Here is a 13,721-nt window from a genome sequence, read left to right as displayed (position 1 = left end):
AAATCAGCTCTGACATGCCCCCTTGCCGAAGACACAGCTGGGACTTGAAGCACGTGCATGCCATCCAAGTTATCGCTCCTTTTTAAAGATAACTGACTATGTACAAAAGTATACAATGACAGTAGTTCGTCCTCTACGGATCGAACCAAATAGTAACCAACATACATACACACACACATCAATATATTGGTCACAAAAAGTTCAATCACGAGGAGTTCAATAGGTGTCATGGCGGAGTCACACGTCAGATGACCTCTGCGTCTCTCTTTCTCTCTCTGGATCCGCTTCTGACACGTATCTCGAACCTCGGTTAAACCTGTAGAAAAAGGAATTCTTAGACACTGTTAATCAACTTATATAACACTATGCATTTGGAGAGGTAATCAGATCTCTTCTCTTGGTTCCCCACTCTCCTTCAAGCATGTGACACAGGTGCTTGAACTTGACTCAGCTCCGGATGGCTCTTGCACGCCCCCAGATGCATCGTCACAAACGACGACCCACACACGGACACTGCATTGTCTTGTCCTAACACGATGAGGACATTCCAGAGTCGCCGTCTGGATCCTTCGGACACTGGAAACCCAATTCATGGGCCAACTGCCAGTGACCCTCGTCTCCCAGGATCCGCAGCTGTCGCTTCGTGAGTCTGGAGTGGTGTAACAGGAACCCAAACATAATCCTCTCCTCTCTCGTCCTCTGCAGCGGTTGCCACACTCGCTCTGGGTCATTCGAAGTCCCTGTGTCTGACTTCATGAGTGCTTGGACTCGCGGAAGCTGTCGCAGAAGGCTGCAGGCTGGTTGGCCGGCTAACGGGTTGAGGAGGGCTCGAAGGATGGTGGACCAACACACATCGTTCCTCCCTCCATACACCTCAACACGAGCCTCTATGCTGTCAAAGGTCACTGGAACAGTTCCAGGGTTTCATAGGTGGCGATGCGGCCACGGTCTCCGCTGCTGGGTCGGTGTCAGTCCCAGCGTGTGCTCCCTGGGGTTCCAGGAACCATACGAGCTTCCTATCACCGCCAGTAGGATCTGCTCTGCACTGATCCTCGCCGGACGACCCTCGTGCAAGACGTGGGGCTTGTGAACCACTTGAGGCACTGATTCAAATCAGCTCTGACAAGTTTTAGGCATACAGAGAAAGAATGACTGGTAAAAGGTCAAGTCACGATGCAAACTAGGAACAGAAAGCAGAAGTATTGACTCCCGGTCCCATTAGGCTGTTTTTCTCCTTATGGAGCATGACAACTGTACATTTTGAAAGTCATTCACTTTTGTCATTTATGCAATGACATTTGACAAACATTTGGACTTGAATGGCTGACTTCCACTGGCACTGAAGGTCTCCAGTAAGCCTGCTCCATTGTCTAGTCATTTCTCTCCAACAATGGTCAGTGGGAGCCTTGCCTTTCTGAAGGGAGAGCAGTATAGCATACAGATATTTTCCTCTTTTCTCCAATAGGGGTTCTATCTACTTTAGAAGGATAAGAAAAATAATAAGGATCAACTAGAACTTAACTAAAACCCGTCTATTTTCTTTGGTCAACAGATTCATGCATATTTATTCATCCTCTTAAATATACTAAAGAGTTAGCCATAATAGTTTGAAATCAGACAGAATGCAGGGCGGGGTGGCACCTTAGAGACTAACAAGCTTATGCCTTGGTTCAGAGAGGCACATGCTTCCACGGGCAATGAAGTTAAAAGCTATTGCATCTGACAAAATAGGCTGTTGCTTGCAAAAGTTTATACCTCTCTGAACCAGTTACTATCTGAGGTAACACCCTGCACAAAGGTGGGATATGAGAAAAGAAAAGCAGTAAATACCTCCGCAACTAATTTAGACCACTCTGAAGTGCTGGTGATAAAGTTTAGGACCTAGATCATGTTTGTTGCCCAAAAAGAACACCTGACTCCTATCATTCAGATCAGTTAGAAACATTTTCCCTTTTATTATTAGATCCCACAAAAGACAAGGCCTTGGTAGATATATAATTAGATCCACAAAGAGACGTAAGCATCTAAACACTATTTTAGGCATCCAGATGCAATAACCATGTGCCAGCAAACCCCTGCTAAGCTGCTTACATTTCTGCTCATCCACATGAGTAGAGCACAAAACAGCACTGAAAACCAAGTGTGATTTGCAAATGAGACATTACTTCATATATCACTCTTGCAAGACCAGGTCCAGTGGGCATTCCCAGAGCATACCTAATTTTCACAAGGACAGCCAGAAACTAATAATCTGTCTGCGAGAGCTCCAGGCTTAAATCTGTTACCTGCCTAAACTGGAGTAGGGATCCTGGTCATTGCTTTCCCAAGTAAGGATTTCTTGTGAGACAGAGCTGACTTCAGCTAGGTCTAACTCCAAGAGAGACTTCACTGTTGTAATCCCAAGTGGAAGGAGACACCTTCCATGAGCAGAGTTAGGTGTCCAGCTCCTTAAATGTAGGCACCTAACACTCCTAGGTGCCTAAAAGGTAGACATTTTGATACTTAGATCCAATTACAGTGTGAGCCCACGAGTCTTGCTCTGCAGAATTGTTTCAGACATACAGAAAACAATTGTGGGTAACAGAAGGATGAGACAGCAAGCATGAGGGTCATAACAATATAGCTCCATATTTTCTGTCTGGACATGCCAAAATCAGGTTTCCATAGATTTTAAGCCAGAATGGACTATCTGAGCTCCTGGGGAAAAAAGCCAAAGAATACCACCCACTTAGCCCTGATAACTGTATTTAATTGAAGCATATTTTCCTGCCTTGATTTGAAGTCAACTGAAGTCCACATCCTGTGGTAGTTTGTTCCAGACATTTATCACCCTCACTATAAGAATGTATTTTTTTCCCTATTTGAATGAGTCTGGTTTTAATTGCATATACCTTTCACTGCTAAGGTAAATAGCCCTTTACTATGTAGTGTTATCTCATCATGAAGGTATGCTGATATCATAGATCAAGTCACCTCTTGATCTTTTTAAGAAGGTGAACAGGCTGAAATGTTTAATAAATTACTGTACCAACTGTTAGTGGATATCCTTCTTTTACAGTGGATGGCCAATAGCCATGACTAAATAAAAGTTCTGACCAATAATAGACCGTAAAAAATAGGTAATAATATAAATGACTTCATACTACACTGCTAGTAGAGACAGAAACTGCACTACATTCTAAATGGTTATAGCTGCTAAGTCCTATGGTGAATATACTGAACCTCAGAATTTCATAAATTAAGTATAGATTAATATATTAATACTTTACAAACAGATCAATTATGAGGAACCTGTGCTCATGTCATACTAGTTATGCAGCAAGTAGCATTACTAATGAACATGAGTCATGTTCATGAGTCAGTTAGCAAAGCTAACTGCACTTTATCATGCATCAGCAGATGCATGACAAACAGAACAAAGGAGGTGATGCTGCCCCTCTATCAGGCACTGGTCAGACTGCAGTTGGAATACTGCATCCAGTTTTGGGCGCCGCACTTTAAGAGGGATGTGGATAACCTGGAGAGGGTCCAGAGAAGGGCCACTCATATGGTTAAGGGCTTGCAGGCCAAGCCATATGAGGAGAGATTAGGGTACCTGGACCTCTTCAGCCTCCACAAGAGAAGGTTGAGAGGCGACCTTGTGGCTGCCTATAAATTCATCATGGGGGCGCAGAAGGGAATTGGTGAGGCTCTACTCACCAAGGCGCCCTTGAGGGTTAGAAGAAATAATGGCCATAAGCTAGCAGAGAGCAGAGTTAGACTGGACATTAGGAAGAACTTCTTCACAGTTGGAGAGGCCAAAATCTAGAATGGGCTCCCAAGGGAAATGGTGCTCTCCCCTACCCCGGGGGTCTTCAAGAGGAGGTTAGATAGGCATCTGGCTGGGGTCATCTGAACCCAGCAATCTTTCCTGCCTATGCAGGGGGTCGGACTCGATGATCTATTGAGATCCCTTCCGACCCTAACATCTATGAATCTATAATGAAGGTGATGATTAAAATAAATCAGTTCTTTGGCAATGGTCCTTCACAGCTTATTAGCTGTATAGCTCCCAAAAGTGTGTAGGTGTTTAACACACACCACAAATACAGATCCCTTTCACAAAGTACTTGTCCTCTAAATGGATAATATGCAGATGCAGGAGGTACAAATTCCAGAATGAGATGGAATATGGTATATTTTGCTTTTTTTCTATTAAGTGTAGTAATTTCTGCTTGTTGGCATATTGAATTGAACAGAATTTTGCATCCACATTGAATGTGCTTGACCCAGGAAGAGTATTCGCTTATTGTACTTTGTAGCATGTTATTTACTGATACACACACACACCACCAACTGTCTTCTATAATATTTAAAAATATATTTCTACCCTTGGGAGAATTTTCTGTAACTTTTCAAATGTGTATTTGTAGAACTGCTTAGACTTGAGGAAAGGTATTTGATTGCCTGAAACTTGTCCAAAAGCTTTCCCAACTAGATAGTACGTCCAATAGACAAATATTTTTTTCTCAGATTTTTATCTGTAGAACTCCTGTTTCTTTAAATATTAATTATAAATGCAGGAATATGCTCTATTCTTTAATGGCTCTGCAAACTCATCTAAGCATGCAATGTCTCTCTCCCATAAATCCCTTTATTAACCATACGAGAAAGTGATGGTGGTCTCTGCTGAAAAATAATTTGTCATATGTTTATAATTTGCACAAGAAGTCAAAAGCTAATTTTGAGTGTGTCAGGGCACTGTTGGTGCCTGCCACTTTAAGGGCAGAGCCAAACAGCCAGCAGGTGTTTGATTACGGCAGCCATCTTAGAATTCTGGCTGCCTGTATACACAGAGCAGTTCACTGCTGGCAGGCCAGGCAGAAACATTGCCTGGCTGAAAGGCTGTATGAAACATCTTGGAGGTAAAGGCAGGAGCTTAAGGGGATGGTCAGGAGGCTCCTGGTCCTGGGCATGACCTAAAACTGCACCCTGCATGGAGTGGGTGGCCTGGTGGGGCTCCCAGAAAATACCAGGCCAGTTACCACCCCGGTGAAAGGCGAGTCAGGGTGCTTTAACCCCTAGCCCCCACAATACTGTGGGTACAAGGGGGCCAGGCACAGCTGTGAACATCTGAGCCCCCACTGGCGAGGGAAGCCTGCAGCCCCATTGGGAAGGGGTGGAGATGAGGGGCCCCGGTGGGAGGGGAAACCAAAGGTCTCAGAGCCCAATGTATATGTGTGTGAGTTTGTATAGAATTGCCCTGGGAGGGGCCAAGGCAAGCTTGGCTCTGGTCAGGTAATTGACTGACCACTACCCCAGTGAGCGTCGTGGAAGTGACCCAAAAAACAGTACGTCTGCCACCTAAGGTGTGCTCTAGATAAAGCCTATGGCCGAAGGGGCCCACTCTGAGAGGGAGCAAGGCAGTACAAGTTGTCAATGCGTGAAAGAGACCCTGTGAGAGGGGGTGGAGTGTGAGAGGCCCTAGCGAGAGGAGGGTGGTATGAATGAGAGTGTGTCTGAGGCCTGACATTGAGGGCTAAGCTTGGTCCGACTGTAGGTCGGGAGCATTATGTCACCTGGATGCCATCTGCAAAGCTTGGGCTGCAGTGTAGGGGAGGAGCGGAGTCACAAATAGCGTATCCCCCCCCCACCCCGACATCAGGGCAAGAATGGGCAGCCTCCCGCCTAATTAACAACATAATTATGTATCATCAAGGTGTGGCAGGAGAGGAGGCGGGTGATTGGCCCAGAAACAGGTGGGTAGGCCAATGGCAGACCGGCCCCAGGAAAGCCCCCTGTTGCATTGAGTTTCACATGATGGGAAGGAAAGGAAAGGAAACTTATAGAATTCCCACGTAGTAAAACTGTGGTATATGTGACCAAATGTTTCTATTCTGTTGTTTAAAATATGAGCATGCTTCACTAAAATCTTTTGCTGTGAATCTCTTGGTTTAGCTCTTTCTTGATATGTTAACATAACTAAAGCAGCATGATACTATAAACAAACTCTAGACACCCAACTATTTACTCAGCAGCACAGTAGGGTTATGTAGCCCACTCTGAGCTTTGTGCAGCCATGGCTACCTTGCCAATTACAGCTAAGCTATCTTGTTTAAAGCTGCAGTCACTTCAGGGTGTGTCGACTGATGGATCTTTTGAAGAGTCTGGTTGATGAGATTCAAATATAACAGGCTTTTTGAGGCAAAATATTTTCCTAAATGCTCTTCGGAACTTAACATGGCAGAGAGGGTAGAGAAAAGGGTTCACAGAGGAATTGAACCACAAAAGCCAAGATGTAAACTCAAACAGAGGTTCACTGATACATTGTTTTCTGCAGGCTGCAGAAATAATCGTAAGTAATGAATATGGTGCCCAGCATATAGCAAAGATATAAACAATTATAGCAAGTGACTTTGCAGCTTTTTTGTCCCTTTGCATTTTTGACCATGTCCTTTTTCTGAAACCTCTGAAATGAGCTTCCTTAGCTGTTTTGGAATGGACTTGAGATGCAACTGAACTGTCAAGTGTCACTGAATACATATATCCTACTGAAGTAGAAAAATTGTTTCCTGAAGATGAAGATCCCCATGACTGACTCTTGCTCTTTGAATTTTCAGAAAGCTGATGGGTGGGGCTTCGTAGACGCTTTCGTATACTCTGGAAGATATGGAAGTTGAAATAGGCAATGGAGATCAAAGGTGTGAAGAACTCAAAGACTGAAGCACACAGAGAAAAATACCAGTTGTAGCTGAATTCAGGATAACATTCGTCATCAGGTACAATGCTGCAGCCAGCCACATATTCCCAAATGATAATTGCTGGGCCATAGAGTAAGAATGCAAACACCCAAATTGCCCCCATCATAATAACAGTCTTGGAAGTCATTCTCTGTAGAATCCTGTAAAACACCTGTAAGCAAATGGAATTGACCACGTCATGCATTGAGAGAGATTTTTAGAACCAGTGTAAACAACCTGGTTTCATGGCCCAATCCCAACTTCTCTTCCCCCAGCTCCTTGTCCCATGCGGGTGAAGTTACATTACACTTATACCATAATAAGTTAAGCTGTGTTCAAGTTAGATTGTGCTGTGAGCAGTCACATGTTAAGTGTTAATACCATTTTTTGCCTGTACTTGCCACTAGAGGGCTAGTGACTAGGGGCATGACTAGGAGCCAGGTCATCTGCGTTCTAGCCCTGCGTGGGGCAGGGGGCTAGGAGTGCTGCATCCTGAGGTTTTGGAGGACTGCAAATTGCTCATTTCATCTCCATGGAGCAGGCTGAAGTTCCCATAATACAAGGTAAGTAGTGCAGCCCAGAATTAACCCTCACCTGAGGTGGTGTAACTTTGAGATTGTCAGAGGGCACACAGCATGAGTTTAATGAGCTTTAATGTGTGGATGCTAGTGTTTTAAGTGCCCTTAGTATGGTCTAAGTGTAGTAAGTAACTTCACCCTTAGTTTACATTGGCAGCACTAAGTTCAGCCCAAAAAACAATGGTGGTGCCATTTCGTAGGTGGAGGGAGAAAAAAATTGGAGAGGGCTGAGCATGTATGTGCATGCACACATGCACCCCCTCTGCAGGAAAGTCTGTGTGGGGAGGGGTAGGGAATGGGGCTGGGACCAGGCAAGGATTGGGATGGAACAGAGTGGAGCTGGGCCTGCTGTGCCCATGTGGGCATTCCTTCCCCCATGCCCAGGGTCAATGCTCGGTGCTAGTGCCAATGAACCTGCTGCCCCCAGCCCGACACTTCCTCCAGCGGGACCTAGAGCAGAGGGCTAGAGAAGTGACAGCCTTGGCTGCACTGCCAGGCCACAGGGGATGGAGTTCCTGTGACCCCTCTAGCCGCCCTAGCAGTCCCTGCACAGCTGGGGCAGGGCGGAGCATGATATGGATCCACAGCTCATCCAGGGGGTGCAGGAAGCGGGTGGTGGCTCCCGCTGCTGCACATGTCCCGGGAGGCAAGAGGGGGGGGGTGCCCCCAGTCTGCACAAGACAGGGCAGGCTGCCACTGTGGGCTGGGGCCGAGGCAGCGCCGGACTTTTCCCGGTGGAGGGGAGGGGGCTGTGCTACGCTGAGGGCAGGCAGCGGTGGGACTGGGAGGGGGGGTCAGGTGGGCTGCAGTGAATCTTGGGGTGGCTGCAGCTGCCCGTCCCCTGCACCTGTAGCCTCTCTTCCAGTGCTGCCACCACCTGCCCCCAAAGTAGCACAGTCCCCCTCTGCCGGGAAGAGCCCGGCACAGCCCAGGCCCCATCCCACAGTGGCAGACCATCCTGCCCCATGTAGATGGGGACATGCACCCCCCCATGCCTCCCAGGGTGTGCATAGCAGCAGGAGCCATGCCCCCTAGATGAGCCACTCACAGCTCAGTCCCGTGCCATCAGCTGGGCAGCGCCTGCCCCTCCTCCAGCCTCACCCCTGCTGTAGCTGCTGGAAGCCCTTGGCCAGGCTTCCTTGCACCCCTACTGCTGTCCTGTGTTTGGGGAGGCCAAGCCCTGTTAACCCCCATCCTTCTGCCGCCTATGTGCCATTTTCACAATTACCTGGTGGTTAGGGTACCTAGCTAAGGCATGGACTATAGGCTGTCCTCAGTCTAAGAAAATTCCAACCCACATGTTCTGCCACCTAAGAAAGTACTCTGAGTGCCATCCTATATGAAGCAGGGCCATTGGGCAGACAAGAATGCAAGAATCTTGGAAAAAGGAAGGGCAGAGAGCAGAAAAGCCTTAGTCTTGTGGGCCTGAGAACTATAGTGAGCCTGAGACATGCACCATATAATACTGCCATCACAGAACGGAACTGGTACATATACTGGTTTCTTGCCTGCACAGTTCCGATTTGCCACCAAAGGGCTAGCAATCAGGGGCATGGCTAGGAACCAGGACACCTTGGCTCTATCCCTACTCTGGGTGGTCGGGGTGTGGTTTGGAGCAGTGTGCCCTGGAATGCTGGAGGACTGCAAATTGCTCATTTTTATCTCCATGGAACAGACTGAAGTTACCCTAACATGAGCTAGCTAGCATGGTCCAGAGTTAATCCTCACCTTAAGTGACATAACTTTAAAGTACTCAGAGGGCACTTAGCAGAAGTTAACAAGCTTTAACATGCAGATACTTGCATTTTCAGTGCCCTTAATATGGCCTAAATGTAACATGTAACTTCACCCCCAATCTCCCCATTAACCCATTTTCACCCCTCCCTGTATTCTATGCCGGCTTCATTTTTCCACCTTTTTGGCACTAGCAGGGGGGATCGACAACATAGGTGACGCTTCTCAATGCTCTCAATTGTGCTGCCTCAGTGGCTTGCAGCAGACAAGAACAGCAATTGTAAGGAAAGATATTTTTTCAACCCATGCATACTTGGAGTGGAATATGATGAGCAATTGATGGAACCTCTGGACAACTTAGCTGACAAATTCTACTTGAACATGTGCAGAGAGATTTGCAGATGCTTGTGTCTTGGCTAAATGCAAGCTAATTATCACTTATTTGGGTGAAATACAGATCCCTGGTACCAGAACAATCACCAGCCAAAACTAAACTCCCTGTTCAAAACAAGATTTGCTTCAAGAAACGGTCCTATTAATTCTCTAATATTGAAAAAACAAAGTGCTTTCAGAACTATAGGTGACAGCATCTATATAATTGTTAATTACAATTATTACATGCAATGTTGTATTTTTCTAGAACACTAAGTGGACATGAAGGGTTAACTATGAATGTGCTACTCACAGCTTTAGTAACTGACAAGTACCGATCATAGCTGATAAGAGCAATATTAAATGATGATGCTGTGCACATGAGATGGTCCAGGAGAAGCCAAAGCTTGCAGGGACCTTTTCCAAATTCCCACTTTCCTGTCAGTGCATAAGGGATATACATAGGGATACAGAATGCACCTATAGAAAGAAATCATAAATATACAATCCAGTCATAATTAAGACTGCAAAAGAAGCAAATGTAAGTGCAGAGCCGTTTTTGTGGTAAAAATATAAATAAAGATATTAGCACCAGATAGCAGTTCATAGCATGATGTTCTTGTGTTCTTATGAAATCAGTGAGTAGTTTTTTATGAACTAGATATTAGCAAGGTTTTTATAGACTGCTCATTATAAGGCTTGTTATTACTAATGTCCAGAGATGTATCACAATTTAAAGGGGGAGAGCTGACTCTAGTCCTTGGCCATCGTATGATAATGTCAACCTGTACTAAGCTAATGGAGTGAGGCAGCCACTGTTGTTTGGTTTAAATGAGTGTAATTTACCAAATGATTTCTAGCAGTGTACAGTAATTTGTACATTTGCACATTCCAAATATTTTAATGAATCTGCCATGTAATTTACAAGATTAGCATCAAGCTCTATCTAGATTGTAGATAATGTTAGCAACACACTATGACACTATCTGTAGAGTATATCATGTGTTTCCTGTTTGTAATACTTAATTCATACATCAGTATTACCAGAGTGACCACAAACTGTTCTGCCAGGTGAAATCCTTCCCTGGCACAGTACAAAAAGAGAGTCTATTTGTTCATCACATCTCAATGTAACATTAAAGAAAAATGTATTCCTGTTGGAGCATACAGCATACTCCCATTCTTGCCTTTGAACCCACCCACTGCGACCTCAGTTGTTGTAAATCCATCAACACCATTTTGGCCTGCAAGTGTGTTCTTCAACATTTGGAAGCTTGCCCTCTCCCAGCAGATTAAGTGCATGTTTCCCAACATCATTCCCAGCCCGAAAGCTCCATCAGTAGAAATCTGGGACCAGAAAGAGAACATTATAGCTGTTCAGCCACACCCCTGAAAATGTCCCTCTTTCCAGTGCTAAGTTTGTATAGGATATCTCTTTCATCTTAGAGTAACCACTGGTTTTATATCGTGCATATTTTTCAAATTTGTTCGCTGAGAGAAGTGAAGACTGTTTTGTTCTTTCACTCCTTAGTTCTACAATAGCAGTATGCAGACAAGGTTCTTTTGGTAAATGTGATATCTGTTTTTAGACCAACTAAATAGTTAGAAAAATTGTTCTTTGCTAGCTTTCAGGCACAAACACCCATCTTCAGGCATAGGGAAAGTCTGTTGGTGTTTGTGTGCTTTCCTGGGTAGGATAGAAGCCAAAATGCAGGTCTGTCAAAATGCAAATACCTGGTAGTAAGGTGTGAAAAGGTAGTTGGTGATGGTCTGTTGGTGTTTGTGTGCTTTCCTGGGTAGGATAGAAGCCAAAATGCAGGTCTGTCAAAATGCAAATACCTGGTAGTAAGGTGTGAAAAGGTAGTTGGTGATGGGGAAAAGGGGAGAAGGTGATAAAATGTAGCTGGTAAAATGCAGACAGATTACCTGGGGTTATCAGATGGCAGGCAGGTATAATGTGCCATAAATCAAATGTCTATATTTAGTCCTTGATTTTTTGTATTCAGTAGATTTATGAAGTGAAATTCATAAGCTCATCTATGAAAGGTGTTTTGTAAATTCCATTTGAGGATTAGAACTAATGGTGTATGATTCATGGGGATTTTCTTTTTGTACTGCAATACGAATTGCACAACATTAGTTAGGACATACCATCCTTCCCTGGAACCTATACAGAAAATCCTCAAACAATTACAACCCATACTAGAAGAAAACCCCACTCTTAAAGAGATCTTCACAGAACCACCCATCCTAGCCTTCAAACAAGCATCAAACCTCTCCAACCTCATCATCAGAAGCAAGCTTCCTATGGCCGAAAGCATGCCAAATGGATCCAAACCATGACGGGACAAAAAATGTCAAACCTGCCAACACTTCTCCACCACTTCCACAATAGCAACACCCCACAACAGAACCATATCATTTCTGGATCTTACACCTGCACCTCCAGAAATGTAATATATCTCACCCAGTGCACTAAATGCCCTAATGGAAAATATGTAGGAAAAATCAAGCAACAACTGCGTGCCAAAATGAACACACACCAAAAATCTATCAAAAACAAAAATATCCAATTATCTGCAGATGCACACTTCTCACAAGATAACCACTCTCTGTCCAGTCTCTCAGTTCTAATCCTCAAAGGGAATTTACAAAACACTTTCGTAGATGAGCCTACGAACTTCACTTCATAAATCTATGAATACACAAGATCATGGACTAAATATAGACATTAGATTTATGGTGTCTTATAACCTGCCTGCCATCTGATAACCCCAGGTAACCTGTCTGCATTTTACCTACTAGATTTATCATCTTCTCCCCCTTTCCCTATCCCCAACTACCTTTTCACACCTATTGTTTCCCATTTCATTTGAACCTTACTGCCAGGCATTTGCATTTTCACAGACCTGCATTTTGCATTTTGGCTACTATTCTACCGAAGAGAGCACACAAACACCAACAGACTCCCCCTATGCCTGAAGAATGGTGTTTGTTCCTGAAAGCTTGCAAAGAACAATTTTTCCAACTATTTTCCAACTATAAAATGTATCAACAATATACAGTAAAAGTTCTGTTATCTGGCATCTTACAAACCGGCATGCTCCACTAACCAGCATGCCAGCTTGTAAGATAAAGCGAAACCAAAAGTGCCCACCGTGGCATTTCCGGTTTCTCCAAGCCCCCATTGCTCGGGGCAAAGCAGCCTGTGCTGCTGAGCCCCCACAGCCCGGGGGCATAACAGGCTGTATGGGGCTGTGCGGGACCTGGCTCCCTGTCTCGCAGGGCCCCACGGGAATGGCAGTGATGCCACGGAAGTGACACGGCGTGAGAAGCAGCAGCCAAGGCCGCTCAATTAACCAGCATATTTTGTTATCCGGCATCCCCAGTTCCCGGGGGATGCCGGATATCAGAGATTTTACTGTATACAAGGTCCACTAGTTTGTGTACACTGTACTTAATCTGAGAAACTATGGTGAAAAGTTTTAAAGATAGGTTGAGGTTAATGAGAGCCAGTTATATAGCGGATTCTCCACCATAGCAGCATATCCATTCATATACAGAAATCACCCTTTCATTCCAACAAATATCTCCTATTTTGATAGCTCACAAAAATAACTATTTATAAACCTTTCTGAGAACAAATAAGCTTCTAAACTAAAGAACTTAATACTCCTTGCTCTACTCTTAGCCAATGTGTAGGAAACTCTTAGAAAAAGTATTAGTGAAAATATTTTTCAGTTATACATGCTGATAAAAGGCATATTACATTCCTTCATTTAAAAAAACAAACAAACTTACCCACTGCAAAGTCAGAAACAGCAAGATTTAGAAAGAAATAATTACTCCGATGTCTCAGATTTTTGTCCACAACAAAAGCCAGGATGACCAAGGCATTTCCAAGAACTGTAATAAAGACTAACAAAACCATGAGAACAGCCAACAATATGAAAATAGGCAATGGGAAGCAGGGTCCCCCGTTTCTGGGGACTAGAACTAGGCTTTTGTTACATGTTGAAGGCATATGTAGCTCCTCAGTACTGGTGTTATACATATTGTACATCCTGTTCAGTTCACTTCATGAAGAAACAAATCCAGTAAGTGTATCCTATCAGATAATGTAAATAAAATATATTGAAAAAGAAAAATTGATAAATCCAAAATGATGTCATTTACAACCACACAACTCACTGAGACACTTACAAGCAGCATATTCCTGTTTGAGCACTTAGCTTACACCTAAAATACTTCTCTTTGAAACCTCCCATTTTGGCCACTGGTCCTTAAAGTCCATCAACACCATTTCTTTTTCTGGTCA

The 13,721-nt window shown here is 44.3% G+C and overlaps 1 protein-coding gene across 1 annotated transcript; it reads right to left on the bottom strand.

Moving 5' to 3' along the window:
- Positions 1 to 6,111: 6,111 nt before the first annotated feature.
- Positions 6,112 to 13,466, bottom strand: LOC102387311 (histamine H3 receptor-like). The gene is made up of 3 exons (XM_025214257.1): positions 13,205 to 13,466; positions 9,717 to 9,883; positions 6,112 to 6,891 (listed from the first exon to the last, which is right to left on the bottom strand). The coding sequence occupies exons 1-3, from the start codon at positions 13,464 to 13,466 to the stop codon at positions 6,112 to 6,114; spliced, it is 1,209 nt and encodes a 402-aa protein (XP_025070042.1).
- Between the last annotated feature and the right edge of the window lie 255 nt (positions 13,467 to 13,721).

The sequence above is a fragment of the Alligator sinensis genome, unplaced genomic scaffold (genome assembly GCF_000455745.1).
Source record: "Alligator sinensis unplaced genomic scaffold, ASM45574v1 scaffold117_1, whole genome shotgun sequence".
Taxonomy (NCBI): Eukaryota; Metazoa; Chordata; order Crocodylia; family Alligatoridae; genus Alligator; species Alligator sinensis.
Note: the sequence above shows the minus strand (reverse complement) of the source record. Positions and strands in the feature narration are given on the sequence as shown.

Coding starts and splice junctions, on each gene's coding strand:
- LOC102387311 (XM_025214257.1), bottom strand. CDS start 13,466: ATGTACAATATGTATAACACCAGTACTGAGGAGCTACATATGCCTTCA. Junction 9,884..13,204: donor TGTTTCTGACTTTGCAGTGG/GTAAGTTTGTTT, acceptor TTCTTTCTATAG/GTGCATTCTGTATCCCTATG. Junction 6,892..9,716: donor ACTTGTCAGTTACTAAAGCT/GTGAGTAGCACA, acceptor ATTTGCTTACAG/GTGTTTTACAGGATTCTACA.